General features: G+C 39.4%; 1 protein-coding gene across 2 annotated transcripts in view; it reads right to left on the bottom strand.

Annotated features, from left to right (window-relative positions):
• Positions 1-16,605, bottom strand: part of LOC104659883 (contactin-associated protein-like 3) — a 243,106-nt gene that overhangs the window by 162,759 nt on the left and 63,742 nt on the right. For both annotated transcript variants that reach the window (XM_010360050.2, XM_010360049.2), the window contains exon 3: positions 15,509-15,702. In XM_010360050.2, coding sequence (XP_010358352.2) covers positions 15,509-15,702 — 194 coding nt within the window. The remainder of the gene's footprint in view (positions 1-15,508; positions 15,703-16,605) is intronic.

The following is a 16,605-nucleotide window of genomic DNA, read 5'->3' as shown; positions in this document are numbered from 1 at the left end:
CTTTCTGTAGAAGAGCTTTGCTGTGTATTCTTGGTTGACAGTTTTTGTTATGTTTTGTTTTTTCCTTTCAGCACCTGAATATATCATCCCACTTTCCCCTGGCCTGTAAGGTTTCTGCTGTGAATGTCTGATTCCAGTATTAATGGAACTCCCTTATATGTGACATGCTTTTTTTGTCTTTGATGCTCTTTTGCTGCAGAATACTCTTTTTGTCCTTGAATTTTGAAAGTTTGATAATAATACGTCTTGGTGTAGTCTTGCTTGGATTGAATCTGATTAGAGACCTTTGACCTTCCTATATATGAAAATGTGTATTTTTCCCCAGATTGATAAACTTGTTCTGCCTGCCTGCCTGCTTTTTTCCTTCCTTCCTGTCTTCCTTTCTTCTTTGCTCCCGCCCTCCTTCCTTCTTTCTTTCTGCTACTGTTTTTTTTTTTCTCTCTCTCTCTGTCTGCAACAGAAACTTGCTCTATTAGCCAGACTGGAGTACAATAGCACGATTATAGCTCACTGCAACCTCAAACTCCTGGGTTCAAGCAACCCTCCCACCTCGGCCTCCCAAAGTGCTGAGATTATAGGTGTGAGCCACCACACCCAGCCTATTGTTTCTTTAACTAAACTTTCTAGTCCTTTGTCTCTCTATTTTCCATTTTCAGTGTCCATACTTTTACGTTTTGTTATTTTGATACTTTCCTATAAGTTCCATAAGGGTTCATTACTTTATATTGTTTTTTCTCCTATAACTGTATAATTTCACTAAACTGTCTTTGAGTTCAGAGCCTTTCTTCTGCTTCATTGATTCTGCTGTTGACATTCTCTATTGCAATTTTCATTTCATTCATGCATTTCTCAGGTCTAGAATTTGTTAGTTTTTTGCATAATTTCAATCTTTAATTTTCTCATTTTATTCATTTAATGACTTGCTAAGTTTTGATTTATTTTTCCTTTTTTAGATAATGAACAGAAATGTATTTGTAACAGTTCTGGAGACTGGGATGCTCAAGATCAAGGTGGTGGCATCTGTGAAGGCCTTCTTGCTGTGTCATAACAAGGCAGAAGGCATCACATGGGTGAGAGAGAGACAAAAGTGGGGTCCTTTTATAAGAAACCCACTCCCTCATGATAACATGAATTTCGAGGGACACGTTCAAATCACAGCAGTCCCAGTTCCGGATCTCTAGTTTTTTCCAGCATTTATTTTAGATTCAGGAGGTACAAATGCAGGTTTGTTACCTGGGTATACTGTGTAATGCTAGGTTTGGGGTATGAATGATCCCTTCACCCAGGTACTAACTAAACAGGTTTTCAACCACTGTGCTACTCCCTCCCTTTCCCCGCTAGTAGTCTCTAGTGTCTATTGCTGCCATCTTATATCCATGAGTTATCAATGTTTGGCTTCTACTTACAAGTGCAAACATGCAGTATTTGATTTTCTGTTCCTGTGTTAATTCACTTGGGATAATGGCCTCCAACTGCATCCATGGTGCTGAAAGGACATGATTTCATTATTTTTTATAGCTGCATAGTATTCCATGGTGTATATATACCACATTTTCTTTATTCAATCCACTACCGAGAAGCACCAAGGTTGATTCCATGTCTTTGCTACTGTGAATACTGCCATGATGAACACACAAGTGTATGTGTCTTTTTGGTAGAATGATTAGATTTCTTTTGGATATCTACCCAGTAATGGGATTCCTAGGTTGAATGGTAGTACTCTTTTAAGTTCTGAGACATCTCCAAATTTTTTGCCACAGTTGCTGAACTAATTTACATTCCTACCAACAGTACATAAGTGTTCCCTTTCTCCACAGCCTCACCAGCATTTGTTGTTTTTTGACTTTTTAGTAATAGCCATTCTGACTGGTGTGCATCTTACTGCGGTTTTGATTTGCATTTCTCTGATGATGAGTGATGTGGAACGCTTTTTCGCATGTTTATGGGTCATGTGTTTGTCTTCTTCTGTGAAGTGTTTGTTCATGTCTTTTGCACATTTTTAAGTGGGGTTGTTTGCTTTTTGCTTGCCTAATTGCTTAAGTTCCTCATATATTTTGAATAGCAGACTTTTGTTGGATGCATAGTTTGCAAATATTTTCTCCCTTTCTGTGGGTTGTCTGTTTACTTTGTTGATAGTTTCTTTTGCTGTGCAGAAGCTCTTTATCCTAACTGGATCCCACTTGTCAATTTTTGTTTCTGTTGCAATGGCTTTTAGGACTTATAAATCCTTTCCCAAGGCCAATGTCCAGAATGGTGTTCCATAGATTTTCTTCTAGGATTCTTACAGTTTGAGGTCTTACATTTAAATATTTGATCCATCTTGAGCTCAGTTTCATATATGGTAAAATGTAGGGTTCTAGCTTCATTCTTCCACATATGGCTCACCAGTGATCTTAACACCATTTATTGAATAGATAGTCCTTTCCACGTTGCTTCTGTTTGTTGACTTTGTCAAAGATTAGATGGCTGAAGGTATGCAGCTTTATTTCTGGGTTCTCCACTCTGTTCCATTGTTCTATGTGTCTGTTTTAATACCAGTACCAGATTGTTTTGGTTACTGCAACCTTATGGTTTTAAGTTGGGTAACGTGATACCTCTGGCTTTGTTCTTTTTGCTCTGGATTGCTTTGGCTATTTTGAACTATTTCTATATTTTCTTTAAGTTCACTCAGCTCTTGTGGTGGTACTTTCAGACGTCAACATGGTTCAAGTTGATGATTCTGCAGAAAAATGTCCTATTTCATCATCTGGCATCTGCACACTTGCCTTGTCTGTTCTTGAATGAATATTCTTCAAAATAAAATTTTGAATGACATCATTTTATTATGGGTTAAATTAGAGAGGATTAACATCTTCACATTATTGAGTCTTCATATCCATAAATGAGAATTTATACAGGTCTCCTTATATACCTTACAGTAATGTTTTTAACCTTTTCACAGGTAGCCTGTACATTTCTCACCCCTCTCCTACCTACCAGTGGTATTTTATGCCTTCTAAATCTAGTATAAACAGTCTCTGCTTTTAATTTTAACTGATAACTTACACAAAGGGAGATATTTCTGATTATTAAATTAATTTCCAAAAAAAAAGTATTAAAAAATGTGAATTTTTTTTTTTTTTTTTTGGAGATGGAGTTTCACTCTTGTTGCCCAGGTTGGAGTGCAGTAGCATGATCTCAGCTTACCGCAACCTCCAACTCCCAGGTTCAAGTGATTCTCCTGACTCAGCCTCCCGAGTAGCTGGGATTACAGGCACCCACCACCACACCTGGATAATTTTTTGTATTTTTAAAAGAGATTTTTAAAATTATAAAAAAAGTCATACACAGAATTTGAGAATATCATAGCACCATTAAGAGGGAAGGAGGCAAAGAGATTATGAGGTATTGCAGTGATAATATATTGTGACATATAAGTATTAAAACATTTTTGCATCTCGGAATAGAAACTTTAGTTGCCTCTCTCCTTGAACTCCTAAGACGGAGTCAAACAAAATTTTCTTTTGCTTTTCCTACTAGATATTTTTATTTTGCCTTCTAGAAACTCATCAATTTGAAGAAACATAGTCAATATGAATCATTTTATAAGTATCCTTATATATGTATAAATTTAAATTTTATAGTGTTTGATATACATATTCATGTTATATTACATGTATCTATATAGATAAAATATTGTTTATGAAAATTGACGTAGTATGCTATAAGTGAACAAAACTATATGAAAGAAGAATAGACCATGCTGCTTGATAGGAAAAGTTCTCAATAATAGAACAGTGCTGCAACAGAGACAAGAAGAGAAAATATAACCACAAAGGTCTTATGGGAGCTTATCATCTGCCAAGCACAGTTAAGCTCATTAGGTGGATAATCTTATTTTTCCTCACACAATTATGCTCATTTTATAAATGAGAAAGCTAGAACTTTGACAAGTTAAATTACCCAACTTCACATAGTTTATAGCTGATTCTTGTTCTCAAAGGCAACTCTGTGTGACTGTGAAGCCCCAGCACAGGGCCTCATAAAAAGGGCATTTCCATTTACTATAATATTTAAGAATCCAAAAAAATTGATTTTTAAAAAGCCTACAGTTAAAAAAAAGTTGCTTAAATATTACCTAAAATAGAACAATCAGTAAAGATGAAAGGAGAAAAAAAAAAAAAAAAAAAACCATGATCACAATGAAAGGAAAGAAAAGCAGCTCACAGGAATTTTCTACAGAGGCATACAAAGATACACTCTCCAAACAAGAAAACCATTATCTAATGAATGTTCCTCAGAAACTAGAATATTCACTTTTGTTTAAGTAAAACTTTCACTAATTATACAGAAGGTTATACTTCCTATCGAGATAATTTATCACTACAGCCACAGTTTCAGTGTAGAAAAACACCCTTAGCTCATCAGTATCTGGGAAGTAAAACAGAGGATACTGCTTGAAACAAAACTGCTTAGATCAGCACACTTCTTGGATTTGTCAATGTCACTGATTTAAAAATGAAAGCTAAATACCTTTTAAGACATCTGTACAATTCTAGGGTAGCTGTTTCAGAAGGGTCAAATGACTCACAGCCAATGGGGAACTAGAGAGATGAGATATCTGAGGATTTGGCGGGTAAACCAGACTTTCACTGATAGGGTCCCTTTTGGTAGAGATTCTCTTGAAAGACAGAGCAGCTTAAAGAAATCACTGAGGATTTTCACTATTGCAACAACAAAATGATATGGAACTGCCATATTGATTTTAAATTTGACAAAACGACAGAACCCCTGACAAAACAGAACCACTACCGTGGAATAAATCAATTAGATTCTGGATCAGGCCCGTTATTCTTCATATCATCACAAGTGCTTTCAAAGATGTTGTCACCAGATTAAGGGCACAAACTGGGATAGAGAGCTGGAAGGGCTTCTACTTAAAGAGTATGGTTATTGTACTTCACTTCCACGCTTAATCATTTGATAACACCCACAGTTGCTATTTTGGATACTCTATAAAATTCCCAGGCAGTTATCCATGTAATCTAACATAAATACACGTTAAAGTCTTTTCTGCTATTTCTCAAGGTCATGTGTTTGCCCGTGGAGCTCAGAGTACTGGCACCTCGCTCAGTCACTCTAACAATGGCTTCAATCCTTCTTGACAGGTGGTACCTCTGTGTTCCTAGTTGGCATCATACCACAGAAGGCTCCTCCCACACACTAACGGGACTGGATCAGTAACATCAGACTAAAAACATTAACCTTAGGAGTCTTATTATTCTGAAAAATACAATAAACCTTCAGAATACAGGTTTTATTATTAAAACTCGGACCCAATTAAAATTCTATAAATGAGAAAGCTAGAACTTTGAGAAGTTAAATTACCCAGCTTTACATAGTTTATAACTGATTCTTGTTCTCAAAGGCAACTGTGTGACTGTGAAGCCCCAGCACAGGCTCCCATAAAAAGGGCATTTCCACTTACTATAATATTTAAGAATCCAAAAAATTTGATTTTTCAAAAGCCTACAGTTAAAAGCAAGTTGCTCAAATATTACCGATATTACCAATAATCAGACCCAATTAAAATCAGAGAGAAGAAAGTACCGCAAGGCTGTGTAGAACGTGCACTACTAATACAGCCCATTGACTATTTAAATAACTCACAGGATACCTTTTTAAATATATTTTCATTGTAGTAAAATATATATCCCATAACATCCACTAGTTTAACCACTTTAAGGGTACAGTTCAGTGGCATTAAATATATTCACATTGTTGTTCAACCATCACCCACATCCAGCCCCTGAACTCTTTTCATCCTACAGCTGAAACTCAAATCTTCTGAAAAATTTGTGAAGCTGGCAACACACCATGCTGACCCTTAGTTTGTGAAGAAGAAGGCCCGCGAGTATTAGAAAGATCCGTTTGCAGAGGTGTCACTTCATGTGACATTCCTGGCTAGTACAGATCCATCTCAAACAAACTTCTAAAGCTTGGGCTACTCCTCTGCTCAACTCTAAATCCACATGAAGAAATGTTTCGTATTCAATTGGCACCACATCCTAGCAGGATTTTTTGTTCTTCTTTTTTCTCTATACTTTGCTTTTCAGATGGATTTTATATCTATATATCTTTATTATGTGTGTGTGTGTATATATATATTACATTTTGCTTTGCAGGAGGATCATTTAGGTGTGTGTATGTGTATATATATGTGTATACATAATATATATTTATATATTATTTAATAGATATTAGAGATATATATATACATTAGAATTAACTGAGAATGTTTCCTAAGGACAAACACATCACTAAGTCTCTCACTCCTTTGCTACTGTAGAAATGGAGTTAGGAAACAAGGGGAAAAAGAGCTGTTTCACCGCAGAGACTGTTTCCTTACCTTCTTGGACACCGTAACCCTTACAGGAATTGTGAAAGAATGAAATGTGGGAGTGCTGGAAACCCAGAGCATGCAGCCTGATGCACAGAGAGCTCTTCATAAATGGTAGATGGCATTAGCTTCAAGTTGAGAAAGAATGTTTGCTTTTTGCTTCCTAGTCAGGAAAAGCCCTTTTGCTTTGAGGGACTAAAGAATGTTCTCTAACTTCCTGAGTGTTCTGTGTGTGTACTTGCCTCTGCTAATGTGTAGCCTGCCTTACAAAGACAATTTGCCTGACTTCATGTTGGATGAAGGGAAGCTGTACATGAAGATGGAGAGATACAGAGGGAAACAAGCCATGATTTCAGTAACCCAGTGGCCATGACAGCCAGAGGCAGAATGAAGGCTGACTGAGACTAGATATCCGCTGACCACCTCTGGACCCAGAGGGGCAGCTGTTTGGGCTGACACCACACCTGGCAGCAGGGCTGACGTGTCCTCCAGACCTGCTCTTTCTCTGACTCACTGTGTCGATGCCCATCACTGGCTCATGGCTTGGTAGCTACCCAGCCATGCCCTCAGCCTCCCTTTTCCCTACTGTCGACAACTGTGTGTCTGGCATGTAACACACACACTCAGACTGAGAATGTTTCTGTCTCTGTGTTAACTGCAGTGTCTGCCACCCTTTCCTGCTCTCTCATAGCAGGTACCGAGTCAGTCCAGACAGCGGCTGCCTCTGGGCTCAGTGGGGATCGGCAGATCTCCAACCTCTGACCTTCCTTCTGCTTCCTTCATTAATTCCACTCACATTTGCTCCAGTCAGGCCCGGAAAATAAAACAATTCGGGACACATATACACAGGCCATGGGAGATCTACTAATGCACTTTGTCCACTGCCCCAAAATGACCCATGACAGCTGGTAGACATTTTTTAGATTTCCCAGTTAGACTGGTTCTACATTTTGGATCTCAAATTCTCAACACTGATAAAGAACAGTGAAACAAGTATTCATTTACAGCAAAATGTATGCTCTTCGTCAGAAAATTTTAAAAAACGAAGTCCAATAATATTATTCAGAGAACATTTTCTTTCTTTGCGTAAAATCTTCCTAGCGAGACAGAAAAAAAAACCAAAATTCCATACATGGGAACAGGACATAATGACTTCCAAAAGGAAATACAAAACCAGGAAGACACAGGCTGGAGGAGGGTAGGGTGGGAGGGCAGTGGGAGCTGGGTGCATGCATGTCTGTGTGTGTGTGTTCTGCGCACATTAGGGGTTAGGTTATCTAGAAGAATTCTATCAGGAAGAGATAATTTACTCAAGAAACGAATTGAGGAAACTATCTATGCTATCTAAGTTATCTAGGGGAAAATTTCAGAGATACTGAATAGCTAGTACAAAGGATAGATCTTGCTTGACATTTTTAAAGAGCAACTAGGACAACATAGCACAAAATATTTGAAGCCACAGACAGAGAATGCGGTCGAAGTCGCTTCTTTCTTTTTATCTAAATAAGGTCAGTTCTTTATTGAAAACGACTACACTTCATATGGTGCATAAAATACGTGGCAATTTACAGCAAAAATTAAAGAAAATAAAATTAGATAGATTTAAATTGGAAGTTAGTTGCAAAGGCAGAAGTGAGAGGGGATGTGAAGCTGTGGCAATGGTCCAGGTGAGAGACAGTGAGCAACTGCTGTCATGGTAATAACAGAGGTGAGGAAAAGTCATCAGACTCCACATAGACTCTGAAGTTGTGACTGACATGATCTGTTGAAAGACTGAGTCGACAGGATATGCCTATGGATTGACTATGGAGTGTGAAGGAATGGAAGTCATTGGTAACTCCAGGCATACTGGCTCAAGCCAACAGCTGGTAAATGCTGTGATAGTTACGGAGAGGTGGAAGCCCAGGAGCGATAGGTTTGGTGATGGGAAGGACGTGGAGATAATAAATTTGGTTTTGGACACGTCTATTTGACATCCAAAAGAAATGGAGTCTGGTGCTCAGAGGGGAACTTGAAACCTGTGTCGGGGATGGATAATAACCTGAAGACATCTAATCCCAACCAGAAGAAAATTTCACAGTGAATTAAAAAGTTCTATATTTCCTTGCAGATTTAATTCTTAATTCTTTCAGAAGTAACTGAAAAGGGGACATGAGGGAAAGCGGCTTGTCAGTGATTGCTAGTCTGGGACTACGATTAGCAGGATATTATGGCACAGTCGCTCAGCACGACCCCGGGACACTTTTCTGGCGTGGCTAGGCCGGGTTTCCAAGTATCTTGTCAGTGATTGCTAGTCTGGGACTACGATTAGCAGGATATTATGGCACAGTCGCTCAGCACGACCCCGGGACACTTTTCTGGCGTGGCTAGGCCGGGTTTCCAAGTATCTTGTCAGTGATTGCTAGTCTGGGACTACGATTAGCGGGATATTATGGCACAGTCGCTCAGCACGACCCCGGGACACTTTTCTGGCGTGGCTAGGCCGGGTTTCCAAGTATCTTGTCAGTGATTGCTAGTCTGGGACTACGATTAGCGGGATATTATGGCACAGTTGCTCAGCACGACCCCGGGACACTTTTCTGGCGTGGCTAGGCCGGGTTTCCAAGTATCTTGTCAGTGATTGCTAGTCTGGGACTACGATTAGCGGGATATTATGGCACAGTCGCTCAGCACGACCCCGGGACACTTTTCTGGCGTGGCTAGGCCGGGTTTCCAAGTATCTTGTCAGTGATTGCTAGTCTGGGACTACGATTAGCAGGATATTATGGCACAGTTCGCTCAGCACGACCCCGGGACACTTTTCTGGCGTGGCTAGGCCGGGTTTCCAAGTATCTTGTCAGTGATTGCTAGTCTGGGACTACGATTAGCAGGGATATTATGGCACAGTCGCTCAGCACGACCCCGGGACACTTTTCTGGCGTGGCTAGGCCGGGTTTCCAAGTATCTTGTCAGTGATTGCTAGTCTGGGACTACGATTAGCAGGATATTATGGCACAGTCGCTCAGCACGACCCCGGGACACTTTTCTGGCGTGGCTAGGCCGGGTTTCCAAGTATCTTGTCAGTGATTGCTAGTCTGGGACTACGATTAGCAGGATATTATGGCACAGTCGCTCAGCACGACCCCGGGACACTTTTCTGGCGTGGCTAGGCCGGGTTTCCAAGTATCTTGTCAGTGATTGCTAGTCTGGGACTACGATTAGCAGGATATTATGGCACAGTCGCTCAGCACGACCCCGGGACACTTTTCTGGCGTGGTTAGGCCGGATTTCCAAGTATCTTGCCTCTCCTTTTTGATTCAGAACATTTGTTCTTTTTTTCTGCAATGAGCCAAATAGTTTATAAGAAAATGCAGGAAAATGATAAAGAATGAGCTCCTTGATACATTGTACATTCTGGTTCAAACCTAATACATGCACAGATACACACAGCACAAAACACACTAACTTTAATATCCTGCGGAGAAGGTAATTTGCTGGGTTACATACATGCATGTTAAATGGGAGCATTTATTAGAATAAGTCAGACCAAAAGAACACTTTCGCACAGAATATCTGTATAATGGAAACACGGATTTCAGAAAAATAGCTGCAGTTTTCCAGGTGACTTTACAAGGGCAGGATGAGTGTAGATAACTGGGAGAGACTCTCTTTTTAGAAACATTCTGGGCATGAAAGGCAGTTGTGGATCCAGCCAAATAAGCTGCAAACTTCCCGATGATTTATTCACTGCTTTTCTACATTTTGTGATAGCAATAAGGAAGGTGTTAACTCTAACCTGCTAAATGTTTGAACCTGATGCATTTTGTAATCAGCAGAATAACGCTCCCCAAAGATGCCTACGTCTAACTCCTGGAAGCTGTGAATATGTTGTGTTACACGGCAAGGATAAACTAAAGTGCAGATGGGAATTAAAGATGCCAATCAACTGAGTTGGAAATAATGAGCGTGCCCTGGATTCTCCAGGTGAGCCCAATGTCTGGCTTCTCCAGGTGAGCCCAATGTCTGGCTTCTCCAGGTGAGCCCAATGTCTGGCTTCTCCAGGTGAGCCCAATGTAATCACAGGTTTCCTTAAAAGTGGAAGAGGGAGGAAGGTGTATTGGGTCAAAGTGATTCAATAAGAGCAGGATTCAGTTTGTACTGGCTGCCTTTGAAGATACAGGAAAAGGCCCATGGGCCAAGGAGTGTAGGTGGCTTCTAGAAGCTGGAGAGGCCAGTGACATTTTATTCCCCCAGTGCCTCCAGAAAGAACGCAGCCCTACTGACACCTTGATTTTGGCCTGGTGAGATCAACTTTGGACTCTTCACTTCCAAAACTGTAAGTAATACATTTGTGTTGTTTTAAGCCAACAGCAGAGGTGTCATTTCAGTTTGTAGTCATTGCTACCACAGGACTAGGGAGCTGGTACGCATTGCCGGGACTCACTCCTGCTCTGGCACTTGGGGGGCACTGTAGGTGCCCATGTTCATGGAGGTAGTCAGCAAAGGGGGGCTCTCTTGGCTGGGCTGGCCATGTCTGCTTACAGAGTGCTCCCCTCTTCCACGGCGGTAAGAACATTTGTTCTTATTAGGCCAGGTGGCTTTTTAAGGCAGTTCATATTACTACTACTCCTAAAAAAATATAGTGTGTGGTTCTCCCAGAAAATTATCTTTTAGCTTCCCTCTTTTCTTCTGTTGTTTATTCTTTTGACCTTGTTTGAGTAATGGCACCTTTTCAAATGATGTAGCAGATGAGATTATTCACTTCAAGTGAGTCTGTGTCCTGAAATACATTTTGTTAACTGAAAGTATAATACGTAATGAAGCTTGTTCTGTTACTCAGAAAAGATTCATGTATTCCTGTTTTAAGTAACAGGGATTCTCTCTTTTGAACAGGGCTTTTACTACTCTGAAGATTCCATAAATCTGGCAGTTATTTCTAGTTTTCTTGGGTATTTCTCAACACAAACTCAGTCCAGCCCTTGAAGCAGTCAATGTGAAGCATGTAATTAGTACGAATGTGGATTAATACATTAATCTATTCAGATAATCAAATGTCAGTGACTGATATGACAGCTGCACAATCTCTTATCGAAAGCCTTGGTATCAGATTTGCTTTAGATTCAGATTCATTTCATATATTAGAAAGGTCATACTGTGTATACACCAAATATTAGTGACTAGGTGGTAATCACGTTACTATTTTTGCAATAAAACATATGAATATTCACATTAAGCAGAGTAACTCAAAAATTCAAATAGCCCCAAAGTCAGTACATTCAGGTTTTGCTGCTAAATAAATCTGTGTCTGCTTGGGGTTCACCATTTTAATAACTTTGCTTTTAGAATTAAAAATTGCAGATAAGCAACTGTGGATCTTTAATAACAGAAAACATTAGCATAGACAATGGGTAAACCCAGACCAAAAACAAAAAAGCCATAAAAAGATAGAAGAAGAGCATCCAAGAAATACATAAGGCTGCAGAATGAATTTTTAATGTGTCCTTAAGATAAAAGTAGAAGCAACACTATCCCTAGGAGAGAGCTGGAAATGCATTCTGTTCTCCTGGTACAGGAGAGTTAATGCGATGGCCCTGAGGGCAGGGGAGGTAGCTGTGGTCAGGGAAAGATAATAATAATAATAAAGATAATAATGTGCTAGCAAAGATAATAACCTTATGAAAACACAATTTTCATTAATCAAGGGTATTAATATTTTAGGTATCAAAAACAAATCTTGAGTTAGTTTCATATCATCCATTCATATCTAAAATTAATGCCTTGGTAAAGGGCAGAAACTCTAATAAGATGTAATTTATTGTTAAGGCAGCAATGATAAGACTGGGGGACAGCCAATATCAGCCCATCTTTTTAAGAAAATGATAAATATGAGACAATCAATTAGTGAACTTTATTTCTAGAAAAGTAGCTTTGATAGGAAAAATACTAGACAGAAGGGACATGCCTGGTGAAGAATATGATAATTATGACTCAGCTCACATTTCCCAAGAGTATATTACTAACCTCTACCACAATTATTTGCTTATTTACTAAAAGAATGAATGAATGAATGAATGAATAAACAAACAAATGGAGAATATGTCCCTGAGGTGCTGATGTAGCAGCTCAAGAAACACAAATCAAGATGGTTACCAGTGGTAGGGAAGGGGCGTGGAGGCTGGGGAGGAGGTGGGGATAGTTATTGGGTACAAAAAAATAGTAAGAATGAATAAGACCTAGTATTTGATAGCACAAGGTGACTACAGTCAATAATAATTTAACTGTACATTTAAAAATAAAAGTGTATAATTGGATTGTCTGTAACACAAAGGATAAATACTTGAGGGGATGGATCTCCCGTTTTATATGATGTCATTATTACGCACTGCATGCCTGTATCAAAGTCATAAATCCCATAAACGTATACACCTACTATGCACCCACGAAAAGTAAAATAAAAGCTTTTTTAAAAAAAGGAACTCAAATATCTACATAGGTATTTTATAATCCAAACTTGACAGCCTCTCTTTTTGCAATTTTACAACTTTCAGCAAATTCCCCATATTCTCTCCATTCAGTCTGAACAGCCATTTCACATCTTACACCTCACTGTTCTTTGTGTATCCCATGCATTATCCATGCTTTTGTTTGCGTTACTTCTGCTTTGTGAAAAATCTCCTGAATTATTTTCCAGCAACCCACATGGTAATGCTTTCTCCAAGGCCTGTCATTCTCAAGTCTCTCCGGGTCTGTGTCTCATAACTGAACACTCACAAGAACCATCTCTGGTTTGTTTTGTGGGTTCTCTCATCAGTAGCGTTAACATTTTTTTCACCATGCAAATTCTGTATAGTTAGTCATAAAGTCGGAAATGAAGCTGTTAAATGGTTACAATTTGCCAGTCACAGTGATGGAGGATGAAGGAGATGCAAAGATAAAGCCCTATCCCCAAAAACCTTTGAGCTCAAAATGGTGGAAGGCTGAGTCCTGAACCCTCACAGCACTACGTATCATTGTTTTAGTCCAAAACAAGTCCTAGAGATGTCCAGAGCCAGGAAGGACCATTTTCAGTGTAGTTGTTCAAAAAGGGCATCCTGGGAGAGGATGAATTTCACTCATTCATTCAGGAAACATTTCCTGATGTCCTACTCCTGTTAGGCACAGTTAGGCTTTAGAGGCTAAGCTAGTTTTCCAGAACTGCTCTAACAAAGGGCCACAAACTAGGCAGCTAAAGTGATGGATGCCACACGTCCAAGATCAAGGTGTCCGCAGGCCATGCTGCCTCTGGAGGCTCTAGGGAGGGATCTGTTCCAGGCCCATCTCCTAGCTGCTGGTGCCTCCGGTGTTCTGTGGCTTGTCCATGCATTATTCCAATCCTCCCTCCTCACAGGGCTGCTTCCCTATGTGCCCTTGCACTGTGTTCCCTGTGTGTACATCTGTCTCTGCGTCCAAAGGTCCTTCCTGATGAGGACACCAGTCATATTAGATTAGGGTCAACCCTCCTGACTACATTTTAACTTGATTACCTCTGTAAAAACCTTATATCCAATTAAGGTCACATTCTGAGGTATTGGGAGTTACGATTCCAACATATGTTCTTGGGAAACCACAAGTCAACCCAGAATAGAGATGCAGGGATGAAAGGCTGAAAGGCACAGTGACTGTGAAAGGAAGCTCACACGGTGAGGGGGCACCAGGAAAGTAAATCACTTGTTCCAGTGAAGCGCAACACGTTCCTACACGTGGTAAGATCATGAGAGTCGACATCTGTTATTTTAAGTGTTCTGGATTAGTAAGAACGTTAACCTTTACGCTCTTTCCCTGCAGGCTAGTAACCTTTCAGAGTAAGCAAAACTGGCAGACGGCGTTGCCTTGGCTATGGCTTCCCTCTGAACTGTTTAACTGGATAACAAAAATGCTGACGGTACCTCCATCATTGATGTATTTTTTTTTAGGAGGAAGAAAGAGCCAAATTACAAATACAACACAGACTCTGTATTAGAGTTTTCTCTTACAGCATCTCTTTTACAGGGAAACTGTCCACAACATTTTAAACATTAATAATCAATGCAGAGTAAGATTTTAAACAGATACAGGTTACTTCCAAACACTATGTAATAAATTATTATTATTATTATTATTATTATTATTATTAAGATGGAGTTTCTCTTTTTTGCCCAGGCTGGAGTGCAATGGTGTGATCTCGGCTCACTGCAACCTCTGCCTCCCGGGTTCAAGCGATTCTCCTACCTCAGCCTCCCAAGTAGCTACAAAAGTTAAACAAAAAGTGACTAACCCCCTCCAAAGAGGCACTGACATATAATCAGAAACAGAAATAATGTCATTGTTATCAGGATATTTACAGAATCCAGAGAATCTCACAGGGATCTGTAGTCTATTTACTCGCTCCTGTAATCCCAGCACTTTGGGAGGCCAAGATTTGAGGTCAGGAGTTCAAGACCAGCCTGGCCAACATGGCAAAACCCCGTCTCTACTAAAAATACACATACGGAAAAAAAAAAAAAAAAAAAGCCAAGTGTGGTGGTGCACGTCTATAGTCCCACCTATTCAGGAGGCTGAGGCAGGAGAATTGCTTGAACCTAGGAGGCGGAGGTTGCAGTAAGCCAAGATCGTGCCACTGCACTCTAGCCTGGGCAATAAGAGTGAAACTCCATCTCAATAAAAAAATAAAAAAATAAAAATAAATAAATAAAAAAAAAAAACAAGAAAAACTAAATCTGGCCACTGATAAAGGACACATGATTATTCAAGTTCAAAGTCTGTGTTCCTATACTTGTCATACATACAGAAACTGCTCATTTATTACATTTTGAAATTTCAGTGTCTTTCAAAAATATCAGATCAAATCAGAGAAAATAAATGAATTCAACCTACCACTTTAAAATAATGCAGAGGCAATGTTAAATTACTCTATTAAGCAAACCAAGAAAAAATAAATTATATATGATTTGTATTAATTTTTAACTTCCACACTATTTAATGGTATTAAATACAAGATTGTCTTTCAATGCTTTCAATGAAATAGGTATCTTACTTTCACTTAGAACATTTTTTTCAAAGTAATTCTTAAAATTCTGTTTTTCTAATAGGTTTGCAGCAATAGGTAGCAATCATTATTATTAGAAAACATACCCAGATGCTTTCTTCTCGGCGATACTGTTTCCAGTTTCTCCCACCATCACTGAACATCAGGAGGTAGCTGGTCACCCAGTCAGAGCTCCCATATCCTCCTTGGGTGGCCACAGCAGTGACCTCCATTCTCTCTCCAAGGTCAATTTGCAGCCATTGGTATTTATTTGACACAAGTGGGGTCCAGCCACCAGCTCCTTTTTTGAAACAGAAAAAGTGGGAAAATGGTAGAGGAAGAAGTTATTTAACACAGCTGTTACTAGATTAGAAAACGATAAAATTATGAATACATATTAAGAAAATAATCGATTTACAGTAGAAAAAATAGAAGAATTACAGGTGGCTGGATGAACCCTAAATTGTGTTCACATTTAGCTAGATGACCCCGACATTCTAGAATGCAGGTGTCCTACTGAGCAGAGAAAATGTTTGTTTAATGCAGGTGGCTAATATAGCATTCCTGTCAATTTTTGGAACTAGTGTATTTCATAGCCCTTGTGCCGAGATTTGCCTTTTCCCAACACAAGAGACTAAATTCCAGTAGTAGGAAGTACAGTATTAAGCATTAATAAAACAAAGACAGTTAATATATTGACCTTGCACTCAAAGTGCTTACAGTCTCATAGGAGAAATGGATGTGTTAAAGAACAATTCAAATATAGAGTGCTTTGTGAGGCAATCCCACTTACATGTGGAATTTTAAAAAGTTGAATTCACAGAAGTACAGAGGAGAGTGATGGTTAAGAGGAACTGGGGTGTGGAGGAGACACTGGTAAAAAAAAAAGTACAAAAAGGTATGGAGTGGCAAATGGTAAAGGTGAGTCATAAGCAGGTTCTGGTGCACTCTGCTCTCTCTGGCAGTACTGCTGGAAAACTGGGGCAAGCCTCACACAGTGCTCGTCCATCTTGGACAAGGAGGAGGAGACTGTCAGGTATTGAAGATGCGCGCACAGCAGAAAATTTGCTCTTTTTGCGCTGACCAATGCTACATCTGAAACGAAAACATAGGAATGCCCACTGATGTTTTATTGATGTTTGTTATTTTTCTAGTTTAACAGAATTAGGGGACACTCCAGAACCACAGCTTCTTTAATAATCAA

The sequence above is a fragment of the Rhinopithecus roxellana genome, chromosome 16, assembly GCF_007565055.1.
Source record: "Rhinopithecus roxellana isolate Shanxi Qingling chromosome 16, ASM756505v1, whole genome shotgun sequence".
Lineage (NCBI taxonomy): Eukaryota > Metazoa > Chordata > Mammalia > Primates > Cercopithecidae > Rhinopithecus > Rhinopithecus roxellana.
Note: the sequence above shows the minus strand (reverse complement) of the source record. Positions and strands in the feature narration are given on the sequence as shown.